At 41.0% G+C, this 12,834-nt stretch overlaps 1 protein-coding gene across 1 annotated transcript in view; it reads right to left on the bottom strand.

Annotated features, from left to right (window-relative positions):
* Positions 1 to 2,243: 2,243 nt before the first annotated feature.
* Positions 2,244 to 12,834, bottom strand: part of LOC115048711 (single-stranded DNA-binding protein 2) — a 47,766-nt gene continuing 37,175 nt past the window's right edge. The window contains exons 5-17 of the mRNA XM_029510412.1: positions 9,333 to 9,422; positions 7,629 to 7,688; positions 7,448 to 7,514; positions 6,558 to 6,628; positions 6,420 to 6,487; positions 5,814 to 5,862; positions 5,681 to 5,716; positions 5,532 to 5,586; positions 5,374 to 5,444; positions 5,184 to 5,262; positions 5,022 to 5,050; positions 4,830 to 4,928; positions 2,244 to 4,440 (exon numbers count right to left, since the gene is read on the bottom strand). Coding sequence (XP_029366272.1) covers positions 4,411 to 4,440; positions 4,830 to 4,928; positions 5,022 to 5,050; positions 5,184 to 5,262; positions 5,374 to 5,444; positions 5,532 to 5,586; positions 5,681 to 5,716; positions 5,814 to 5,862; positions 6,420 to 6,487; positions 6,558 to 6,628; positions 7,448 to 7,514; positions 7,629 to 7,688; positions 9,333 to 9,422 — 804 coding nt within the window. The 3' untranslated portion in view covers positions 2,244 to 4,410. The remainder of the gene's footprint in view (positions 4,441 to 4,829; positions 4,929 to 5,021; positions 5,051 to 5,183; positions 5,263 to 5,373; positions 5,445 to 5,531; positions 5,587 to 5,680; positions 5,717 to 5,813; positions 5,863 to 6,419; positions 6,488 to 6,557; positions 6,629 to 7,447; positions 7,515 to 7,628; positions 7,689 to 9,332; positions 9,423 to 12,834) is intronic.

Here is a 12,834-nt window from a genome sequence, read left to right as displayed (position 1 = left end):
CAGGTTCCCAGACTTTGCTGCAGAGCGGGGAAAAGTTCATGCTATCTCAGTTAACTAGTCAAAACATAATCGGTTGCTTAAGGCCTGCTTTCTGTGCTTCTTCATGTCGTGAACTCACTGAAGAGGTAGAGGTTCTTTGCGTTTTTCGTTTCCCCATTTTCCGTCGTTATTGAGTCGTCTATCCACAGCAAGCACTCAGGGCAGGTCACCAGGTGCTTCCCGACATGCTCAGAAGTGCTGTTATTGATGTTAACTTTTGGGTGCAAACAGAATTTTAGTCAGGGCTAAAACACTGACAATGATTTGTGCCATAATGTACTTACATGTCATTTTGGTCAATTCTGCAACTGTCCCATTAGTTTCTCCATAATGACATTTCCCGCCACTAAAGAAAAGTGAGTATAAAATAAAACATGAGGCATGGAGTAAATTTCTCCCTTTCACCATATGAGCAACATTTTTTTTTTTTTTTTAGATTTTCACATTTTATCTCCCCATCGCAAGGTTATGTCAGCGCTGTCAGGTATGGGTGAGAGCTCGAGCCAGGAGCTGTTGATAGCTTGAAGTCCCTTCAGTAAGTCTTCATTGCTGGTTGTTCCAGTGTAGAATATCCATCTCCCATAAAGCTGCACACAGATGAGGAAAATAAAAATGCACATTTCTTGCACACCACCTCAAATAAAAGCTCTTGACTAACACATTTTGAGGCTATAACTTCCATAGATTGTCCAGTGTCTTTGAGAATGATAGAATATCATAAAAGGACTCCACGGACTTCAAACTTCAAACAAAATTGAAGTGTAAACTTGGTGATGACCATCTATCACAGTAAACACATTTACTCTCCTAGATTTAAACTTTTTGGTGCATTCAAATGTTCCATTCGATTCCATCCTGCTAAACACCAGAGTTGGCTGGTAGACGGTGACCTCCTTAGTATAGCTAACTCCATATTTCACATTACTCCTCTGATTGCTTTCATGCTGTTATTTTTGTGTATTTGGTGCTCAAATCCATGAAGACACAACATGAACACACCTGAGGAGAGCTGCGTGAAATCTTAGTGAACAAGGAAAGCTAGATGATTCTACCTCAAATCCTGAGGACAACGTACCCCACTTCGATCCACCACAGGTTTAATCAGCTCTTCACAGTCTGGATCAGATGCAGCAGTCAGAGCGGAGAGAGCCAGCAAAGCTAAACACAACTGAACAGACATGATTAGAAGTCAAATGGCAGCCAGCTGGATACTACAGCAAAAAAACAGATCAACTGTACTCCTGGAGGAGACCTGTAATGACGACTAACAGAGGGGATCTTCCATTAATATAGGAGGGAGAAGGGGAGAGAGAGAGCGGGAGAGAGAGTTTGAGGTGTGCAGGATGGGATGGGTTGGGGCAGTTAAGGGAGGAGGGTTTGTTTGTGTTCAAATAGAAAAGGTGGCATTGTGCACGTCGTGAGCAGATGTAGATACTCCAGCGTGAGGACGACTGAGTTTCTAGATTTTTTCCAGATTTGTGTTTGTGTAACCGTGCAAGAGCTGAATATTTCAAGTATGCCAAATGTTTATACGATATAAGAAAAATACTCGTTTGATGCTCCATCATTGTGTTATACAAGAGAAATGCTGTGGTCTCTGTGGTTCTGCCAGGGGCTCCCTCACATTCCCTCCCCGTCTCGTTGTTACACAAGATGAATTATTCCTTCTGTGGGGGATCATAGGCCCTTTCTTTGTATAGGATAGACAAAATGCGTGTTTGGAGTCAGTGAGTAAATAAGTAAAGTAAATGAGAACTGCAGTGACTCTGCTGTTGAAGTATACAAACGGAGCATCAGTGGCTGGCTCTTGGATTGACACTTTGCACTGTCTAAACATGAGTCTTCAGCCAGCGGGTGATGAAGCTCAGTTTACCAGGATGGAAAGAGGTGAAATATAACAAAATCCTAATGTTAACACATTAACACACTGTTATTTTTTTACTCCGGGCTTTGTCACAATTTCTTAGGGTTGCGTGCAGGTTAGACGAGAGCACGGCTGAAATGTTACCGATGAGAACGTGTTCACTTTTCTGCCGTTCCTGCTTTTACTCATTTTAAAATAACTTTATTTATCGAGGTAGGACACTGCTCACACCTTGAAGTCATCCAGCTTCCTTTCTCAAAGAAGTCTTCAAACATACTGAAATTCATGTCCACATACACGCAGCCATCACGAATGAAAAGCGTTGACACTTTGACGAAGGGAAGAGAAGCTTTATACCAGCATATTCAAAACTCATGAAATACTTCTCTGTATTTACAAAAACATAATACAAGAATAAAAAAGAGAAAATGAACACATCACTAATGGAGTGCCACACACTGCCACAAAACAGAAAACATGAAGATCCGATTTACAAATGCATCGTCTTGTACTTACACTCATGGCTTCGATTTAAAAGAATAAATCAAAAACAAAAAACAAGCCAAAAACAAAACAAAACAAAACAAAACAAAATAAAAATCTCTCTCTAGATGTGATGGGGCATCATCAGTCCATCGCTCCCTTTTGCGATAAGTCTCGTCTTTAAATAATAACAATAATATCAAATACACATACAAGACAGAGGAGCTACATTTGTGAGCTGTACACTTTGCAGTAAGGGAGGGGAGAGGAGAATGTTCACAGGTATGCTGATCTTTTATACACAATGATAATACATCCTGGGCAGTGAAAAAAGTTGAAAACACCGATTAAAAACGAGCTTACTTTAGCTTTCTGTACCAATCAACCTTTTATATCACACCAAGATCACAGTTTTTCCGAATACAATAAAGCATGAGGGATCAAAGTGGCGTTTACAAGCTCGTATCTCACTGTTTACCATCCATGCAGTTAGTTTGTTTTTGATCTCTCTGTCATTTAAACATTTTATGCCCAATAAACTGCAAGGTAACCTCGTGAACCTTTTGTATACAGCAGGTTAAGAACTATCGACGAAAGAGGCCGCAGCAAACAAAGCAAGAGCACACACGTTCACAGATTTCATGTCGCTATTGCTACATAAACATGGATAAGGAAAATCACTTGGGATCAGCTGTCCCCACTTTTTGACTTTGTCCTGCAGTCCTGAGGTTATGCAGTATACGGAATACTTCTAGTTCCAATCTTGGTTTTCCACCACAGGATGAAGGAATGCGGAAAGATCACTTATAAAAAAACAAAAAACAAAAGTGGTCAGACTCTCATTCTGTACAGTGCTATTAGGTATTAATCTTTCTGCATTCTTCTGCTGTGTTATTCCTACTATCCCAATAAATAACAGTATGGACTGATCTCACATGACTTATATGGAGAAGAAATCAGTTTTGAAAGACGAAATAATACACTCTTTGGCTTACAAATGGAAATTTCATGTCATACGCAATAAAAATGATCAACTGGTTTCACTATGCTTTAGCATTATCATTACCATTTATTGTTGTCCTGTAATTGTCCCTTGTGGCAATAATGGCTAAAAATTACATAGTATCACTTTAAGTCTTGAACAGTGCTCTTTTCTCTCAGCGTGAGGAACAACTTAAAATTAGAATTTATGTCTGGACAAGGAATTGATTTTGATCTGCATTTGATCTGCCTCATCAGAGATATATTAGCTTTTCTACATTTCTGGAAAGTTTGTGATTGGAAAAAAAAACAAAACAAAACAACAAAACAAACAAAAAAAACCAAAACCTAAGTAACGTACAACAAAATGTTAGTAGTCTTGAAGATTTAGACAACCATGAGAGCTGCAAAGACAAATAATCTGTACAAGCCTCAATTAAGGCTTCATGGTAAAATGATTGTGACGTCTCTCTGAGAGATGTCTCATGTCACAAAGAGTTAGGTTACAATTTTATCATCAATCAAAAAGTGTCTGAATCTCTTGGAAAGAGATCCAAGGAAATCCTTGGAAAATTTCAACACTTGGATAAATAGGATTCTGGCCTTTTCTATTTGGGCATGAACTCCATGACATGATGCAAAGGGGAGGCACATCTGTCAGGAACTGGAGTGTTTGCACAGTCTCAAACACACTTTATGCAAATATACAAAGAGTTCTCCTCTGGGTTTTTTCAATTTGGTTCCTTTGTACAGTCTCATCGTTTAAAGAGGAAGAACCGATGAATGTCGCCAAGTCACCACGGAGAAGGGAAGAAGAAACAGGAAAGAAGAGACGTGGACAGAAACCATGGTGGGATGGAAGGAGGAAGGCGGGGCTTGGGGGTGGGGTCGTAGAAGGACAGAGCCTGGGGCAACTGTCTTGACTAGCTAGGTGGTGGTGTAGGAAGAGTCACTGGCCTCGATGACATCACATCCAGTCTCTCTGCTTTGTCACCAAACCACTCCAGCTTACTGAGCAACTGACTGAGCTGCTGCCTGAGCCTTCACACACTCATGGTCATATTTGGAGAATACTGCAGAGATTAGACGGAGAGAAATAAGTTAGGCATTTTTAGCAGCAGTTAACACAATTTGTACATTAAGATCATGAAACGTTGCCACATGTATTAAAGTTATAATTCCATATTTTTCCGTTTCTCGAGAAGATTTCTAAAATTCACATGTCTGTATGTATCGCCAAGCAACCAATGAAAAGTCACAGAAAAGTTATTTGGCGAAAGTTGGACAGGGCTGTTTTTTTTACGCTAAGCTAACTAGCTGCTGTTTGTAGTTTCGTAGAATACAGATTTATTCAGGATGTGAAAGCGACATTTCATTGTACTTCTGAGCCTAATTTTTGTGAGTTCTCTGCAGCCTGGCCTCTTTTTAAATCATCACTATTACACAAGACCAACCAACTCACACTTTCATTCTGGAAAGGGTTAAGGAAGTTTCCTCCCATCTCTCCATCCTCCCTGGGGGTCCCCGGCTGGTTGCTCATACTGAGGTTACCAGGAGAGTTCTGCACAAAGGCCATCAAAACACAGCTCGGTGAAAAGCTGCAAAACATCAGGTGCAAACTGCAGCGTCAAAGATCATAAAAGACGTCTCTTACCTTCGGGAGACTGTCCATATCTCCAGACCCTGAGACAGGAAACACAAGCATGAAAATAATGCACTTCACTGTCATCATATGTATTTTTTTATATTAATAAGAGAAAAGTATAACCAGAGATTTCATGTCAGTGCAGCACCGACAAGCGACCTGTTCCTGTACCTAATGATCCATTCATGTGATGGGGCTCCATTCCAGCCATTCCCCCTAATGGGCCGTCGCCACCTGCACCCATAGGGAACTGAGGAGAAAATTCAGAGGAGACGCTGATGGACAAAATCAACAAAACACCAAACACCGAAAACAGTCATTTTTGACATTAAAGAACCAAAGGATGGAAAAAAGCTCTCACATTTGGTCGGCTTCCACCTGGAGGGACTGTGTTTATCATTGTGTACATGTTGTCACCAGAGTTGGTTGAATCTGACGGAGCGAACGGAGAAACAATAAGAGGATAAAGATCAAGAACAAATGAACATAATTACATTCAGATGCATGCACACAGCCTACCAGCTGGACTTGGCATTATTGGGGTCCCAGGTGGCCCTCCTCCGCCTGGAGGTCCCTGGAATGAGTTTCACTTTCTATGAGATTCATTCATGAACTAATGAATAAAAGCCACTCGAGTAACAGTTCAAACTCAGACATCTTGTACATACCACATAACTTCCTGGAGATGCAGAAGAGTAAGGGGTCTAAAATAGAAAAATACAAAAGCAAAAATATCAAAGAAATTAAACAACTTGAATTTCAGTTGAAACTTCTGCTCCGTTTCTTTGTTCAAACACTTACTGAATTGGAGTTAGGAGGATTTGGCCAGGGTCTACCCCCACCTGGTCCCCTGAAACACACACACACTTCTTTACTTTCAATTCAATTGGGCAGATTTGGCAAGAAAAAAGCTCTCCATTGCCAGAGAAGGACGTTATGGGATCCAGCAACAATTAAAATGTACAATGTAGGACAAAATGTTGCACTTCCAGACCTCTAGCAGCCCAATGTCGTAATTAAGAGCTGCATGAAGGAAACCACTAACTGCAAGTCATGAGGAGACAGATAAAGGATGTCCTTCTGAGTGACGGAAAGGTGGGTGGTTATTTTACATCTCAACAGAGAAGCAGAGGTGAGAAAGTGTAACTTGGGTCAATTTGCATGCCTCTCTCTCTCTCTTACTCTCTCTTTCTTGCTCACTTCCTCTATCTCTCTGTTTATGTGGTTCAGACTTTGGTTACTTGTGGGGACAAATTTCGGACAAAGGACTTTTTAGGTCTAATTGGGGTCGACCCGGTGGAGACAAAAGCTGTGTCCCCATTAGGAAACAAGATTATATTTCCACAAACACGACAATGCTTAATGTGTGCGTGTGCAGATTACATTGATTATGTTTACACCGCTTACATGTTCATGCCAGGCATCCCAGGACCAACTAGGGCGTTCAGTGGTGGTCTCATTCCACCGCCGTAGTTCTAAAAGAAACACACACATGCCTTTAGTTATGTCCAAGAATAAATATCCAAGAATCATGGTGCTCCTTACCTGAGGCCCCAGTGGTACCATTCCTCGGGGCGGAGTCATCCGCTGCATTGGCCCTCCCATATTTGGATGTCCTGAAACAAACAGTGAAATTAAACCCAGAATCAGTTTTCGTCCCCAGAACGGTACAGTCATTCAGGACTTGTATGTAATGTATGTGCTGTGTAGGAGATGGTGTAGTGTAAATTGTGATTTGATTAAATGATCTAAAGAGACATTTATATTATCATCAGCAAATTCTGAACTACGACTGAATTAATTTGGCGTCAACAAGTTTTGTCCCAGACTAACAGATTATTTTTTCATACTGCAGAACTTCAGTGAAATCCAACACTATTGAAAGCACATAAAAGATGCCCTGTTCTTGTGCTGAGAAGCATTTCCATTCAATATTAACACCAAGGCAGGTGCATTTTATTCCTCTCATCACAAATATCAAAACATTTTTTTTCTTTTCTCTCTGATCTCTGTGAAATGTTAATTAGTGATAAAAACTACAGCTAAGACTTTATGAGGAGGTGTTTCGGTGTTACAATGTGGCTGGAAGATAACCTGTGCTTTATTGACACACTAACGACGCAGCTCTGGGGATGGCAATGTCAGCAGGATTTCATAGTCCACCAAGGGTGAAGTTCACTGATGTTTGTCACAAAGAGGCTGACATTTGTGGTCTTCGGTGAAATACAAGTACTGAAAACTATGAGTTTGGCCTGCAATGAAATTTGGTAAAGAGCCTGATCCCCAGTGGAATAATCACAATGGCAGATGCTAAAGATCAGCACCAGCTTCTCTCAGTGTGGCTTCAGAGAAAGTATGTTTTGGTTGGAAAGATGAAATAATAGCCAGTCTTAGTCTAAACTAACTATGTGCAGTGTTTCTTGGTGTATGTGCACCTTGCTGTCTTGTCGGGTCCATCCCACTCGGTAACATGGGCTGGCTACCTGGGACTCCTCCAAGTCCCTGAAGAGGAGAGAGGATCCGTCACAGGAGTTATCGTCACCGTCACACAGATGAGGTCTGTTTTTTGCTATCCACAGTTTTGGGTACTTACTGAAAGATCAAAATGTCTCTTACCTGATTTGGTAATCTCAGGGGTGGTCTGGGTCCTCCAGGGTATCGAGGTGACATGAATGGCTGAGGAAAAAAACCCCAAAACAAACATTGCATAAAGGTATATTGACTGAATCAAGGTTCTAGATAGTGTGCACCCTCTGTTCCAGATGCATGTGATGCTGACTGTATGTGATAGAGTGCGTAGGTCACTGTTCTAAAAGTGTTTGGAGCTTATTAAAGAAAGTATATAAAAAAAAAAAAAAATTTAGCTCACAGAAAAACCAACAAAATAAATTCCTGGTTCATCATGCCAGGTGACAAACTACAATCCCCTTTTTATGAACTCTTCTACATTAACAAAGGTTTTTTTCACTCTCCAAAACAGGAAACCACCCAAAACTACCGCGTATGTCTTCTGGTGTGCTTTGGGCTAATTTTCCTTAATCAACAATTCCATGACAGCAGCGTGGGGAAGTCGACCACATTTTCATTGGACTGCGTTTATGGAAAAAGACTGAGGGGAATAACGGATGAGGTTTGTTAATAATGATGCCAGTGTATATGTTAACTGTGTGGAATTTGGCAGCATTTGTGAGAAGCTCTTTTGCAGCCACGAGTGGGTTTTCATCTGTCATCGCCACAGACGGTAGCAATGCTGTCACTCTGTCTGCTGAACTAATGTGTCTGCGGCTGTTTAAAGGGGCAATACTGCAGCATGCCACTAGAGAGCAATGGTCCACTTGTTTTAATCAGTCTCCTCTTAGCACCCCCCCCCCCCCCCCCCCCACACACACACACACACTCTCCCCCAACCCATCCATCTCCCAGCTGTGTTGAAGATCCATTAAAAGACATCAAATTCTGTATTTCTACTTGATTGCTATAATGAAGATGAAATCAATAGTAGTGATGACAGAAAATATTGTCTTTACATTAATAAATATTCATATTCAGTGACAGCTGAACATACAAGAGCTTCAAAATTAGCGAGCTAGTGAATGAGGAGCTAATTTCAGAAACTGACTCAATGAATTAGACAAGTTTAACGCCATATGTTTTCGAAAAAGTGTGTATACATGTATATTTATGCATTATACAGCTCTTTGCAGTTAATAAATCCACTGAGATCTACTATACTTTATTCATTTTATTGTCTGGAACTTGAATAAAGACGTTTATTTTTATTAAATACGACACTAATTTATCAATTGGTCTTGTCAAGACCTTGTCTTCAAAGAAAACTTGACGTCAGAAGGAGAATAAAAGGGCTGTCCGGACCTGATTTTGAGTTTTTTAAAAGTGCTGAGAAATGCCGACGAAGTCTATTGATCTGTGTGTCAGATGGGAGCATCTGAGTCTGACTAATAATGACGGTCAATCAATGGACAACTGGAAGAATCTTTGTGATGGAGAACAGACGGTCAGGGTCAAAGGTGCACGTCTGTCTCCCTACTTGTATCTTCTGTTTTGGAAGACAGATAAACACATATGTAAAGGATTGCGGACTATTTGTGTTAAAGTTGGTTTCTGTCAAGGAATATTTTATATAATTTATATAAGATGAATTCAGCTAACAAAAAACAAAACAGGAGTACTGACACCACAGTTTGACATAAGACAGCTGCTCTGAGACGAACAATGGGGCAGAATCTGTCCCTTAAATCTAAAATCAGATGTTCCAAATAATGACCCCTCTCACTTTCTGTGTGTGTGTGGACTATTTACCTGAAAGAATCCTGGAGGGACTGGACCCACTGGCATGCCCTCTCCTGGGGGAAGGTTTCCAAGGACTGGGCTGGGGGCTGCTGCAGCGCTCTGAAAGGGACAAACAGACAAACAAACAAACCAAAAAAAAAAAAAAAAAACAGAGAGAAATTAATTTACACTTTATAAGCAAACTAATCCAAAAACATAACAGCTCTTTCTCCAGCAGTCTTGGAAAGTAACTTAGTACATTTAGCAAAGTAGTGAACCTCTACAAATTAGGGTTATTTCCATTTGGTGGCAGCGTGAATATGACACACTGTTAAGGATAAACCAAACCTGCAGATTACAAAAGAAAGAAAAAAAAAAAGACAAAAATTATATTTAAGCCTTTAGAGCATCCATAATAAAGGTCAATTAATAAAATAATTTCCCAGGTTCTTTAAGAAAACTGAACATAAGTGATTTTACTTTACTGAAAGTTGAAATAGATTTACTTGTAATTAGTTTTTTTTAAATAATTATATCTGAATACTTCCTCAGCATTACCACCTGCAAAAAAAAAAAAAAAAAAAGAATCTATGGGTCTTCCCTCATCTCTCTCTTCCTGTCTCTCCCTCATCTTCTCTGGGACATTTCCTGTTGCTGCAGATGCCCTGCCATGCTGGCACAGGTTTATTTTTATACCTTGTGTTTTTTGTTTTGCTTGTCCCAGACGGGTGGCGCTGACACATTTCAGCACTGCCTCTGTCTGCTTCCTGTAGCATTGTACTCCTGGCAAACCTCAGACTTACCACCCAGCACTGGCCTCTTCCTCATCCTCGGCAGGAATAAAGAGCAGACACACGCGGTGTGGGAGAGTGTGTATCCATATATATTATTATGTGCACACAGTGAACACATAAAGCTGTGTCTGTGCCATTTCTTCTTCTTTTTTTTCCCCCGGATCTGCCCACTCTCTGTTCTATTTCTCTGATCTCCCCTCTCACTTTCTCTCCCTCTCTGAAGGCAACGGGCTGGATGTAAAGAGCTCCAGAGAAATGCACCCACATTCTCTGAAGTTTCCGCCAGCTGACTTTTTAGGTCAGACATGAACAAGGTTTAATCAGAGCCGAGATAAAAGCGGACTGACGACACTCCTGTATCCTCCTCTGCTCCACCCCACCACCTTCGCCATACCCCCATTCTCCTATCTACCAACTGCAAATGCTCGGCAGCAGGGAACAGGATGCTGTGCAGCTTTTTGACTCCATATTCTGCTGCAAACACAGTCTGTATTTGTCTCAGTAGATGAACGTACAGATGGACACAGATGGATATTGTATCTCCATGGTTCAGTGGTGAGAGACTGGATTTGGTTGTGTGCGTATGTGTGTGTGTGTGCGCTAGTGTGTCTGTGTCCAACATCATGCACAGCATTAAGTGTTGTGATTTTGTGAGTTCTTTCCCTTTCTTTCCCTCGTCCTTCTCACACTGTGGATTACCCAGAATGCCTCTACTCCCCGGCAGCCTGGAGGTCTGCTGAGTTTGCCTTCATGCACGGGGAATGAGAAAAAGAGAGAGGGAGGGAGGGAAAGAAGAGAAAAGAGGACAAAGCAGAGATTATGAGTGTGCATGTATGCCTGTGCGTGTGCATGTGGCAGTTAGTGTGTGAGTGCTCCAAATGGGTTTGTGTGGGAAAAGGAGAACTGGGGGAAGGAAAAAAAATCTACCTGACCTGCTGACAAAGCAGCATTTTCCAAATACAGCAACAGGAAAATAAATAAATGAGCACTAGGCGCCAGGATATCTCCCTGCCCCAAAACCAGCAGCACGATCCATATACAGAAAACAAAAACAACTCCCTCTGTTCCTCGTGACCAATCAGATTGTCTCAAATGAATTAGAAAATCAGAATCAATCACAGGGATGTCTCTTTAGAAGAGTCTGAATTTTTTCTTTTTTTTTTTCCTAGATTCTTCTTAAAATGGCTTCAAGTTGGACTGGTCACATGGTTTGCATGATGCTTGCAGAGTACCATTTCCAGACCTGATTACTCATCAGCTGGTTTGCTTAGTTTGGCACAAAGATTGGAAAACAGGGAATCAGCTAAACCCTTTGTGAAGATAACAGAATCCAATTATCAGCAGCTGTAAAGATTTGTAAAAACCACTGACACACATGTTGCATCTCATTTGTGTCACAACATCTATTACATGCCTGCCCATCTTTGAGGAGGGATCTATCTGCACCCCTCCCAGAATGTCAGACTTTTACACCCAGTATGACCTCATCACATTTCTTTGAAAACATTTTTTCAGGGATTCTGAAAAAGGTTTGTTCATGTTATGTGTTTATGTGAAGATGCCTTTCAGCTCACATATTATGATGCACCCTGCACAGGTTGCCAGCCTGGAGACATACAGGGACTAAGAACACTGCACACTTAGACAGCAGCTAACCTCATGTGCACATCTTTGGACTGAAGGAGGAAACCATTGTACCCAAAGGGAACCCACACAGGCACGTGGAGAACATGCAAACCGCTGTACCACAGTGATATTAACATTGATAACAAATTCAGACAGCTGTCGATGCATGTTATCAAAGATGCTGAAGTACAAAGACCTTTATTGTACCGCCCACATTCAACAAGTACGCAGATGATCCTGGCTGTTGATAATTGTGTTAAGAGTGATACCTTCACCTGATGTATTGTAACTGCAACAATGTGGTGCAATTAGCTCATATTAGCTCCAACTGTGTAGTGACCTGGGAGTCAATGTACCGATTCACTGTAAAATCCTGTTAGCCAGTTCTGTTCAAACAGTGACTGTCAGCCAGGCTCAACATATTCCAGCACTTAACCTTTGTAAACATGAATGACACACAGTTAATGAGTCTATCATTTACACTTCTCACAGACTAATGTTTCCACTTTTGTGACAATGCGGGGGGGGGGCAATGGAGCTGTTGACTTTACACATTAGCACATTGTATCACAGTGTGCTGTATGTTACAGTGTGAATGGAGCTGTCAACATTGACTTGTGTGGTGAGACTTTGTGCTCACTGACTTCAGCTAATATTTGTTGTTGTTTTCTTAACTGGTGCAAAAAGAAGCAAATTTCCTTTTGTTGTTGTATCACGATAATGAAAGATGTTATTTCAAAGCAGGTTACAGAACAAAGTCAAACAAAACCACTCCTTCAAATTTCATCCAGACCCTTACAAATAATCCGACATCTGACTTTATATCGGCACTTCCCTCTTCGTCTCTTAGAGAGTTTTGTTCCCTCTCCCTTGATTCACTGTGTTTCCCTGCTGTCTTCAGAAATATCCCACAAAGACTTGATTCAATCATAAAAATAGAAAGCAGGGAACTCAATTCATCCAAATGTCCATTCAACAACTCCAATTTATCAAACCTTTTGATTTCATGAGCTACTGAATTGGTGAATGATTTTCTGTTTGTCTAGTACATAACCATTCATTGTTACTGGCACTGGTACCAAAATGTGTTTGTGATGAAACCTGAGGCGGCG

The sequence above is a fragment of the Echeneis naucrates genome, chromosome 9 (genome assembly GCF_900963305.1).
Source record: "Echeneis naucrates chromosome 9, fEcheNa1.1, whole genome shotgun sequence".
NCBI classification, from domain to species: domain Eukaryota; kingdom Metazoa; phylum Chordata; class Actinopteri; order Carangiformes; family Echeneidae; genus Echeneis; species Echeneis naucrates.
This window is presented reverse-complemented; position numbering and strand designations above follow the sequence as displayed.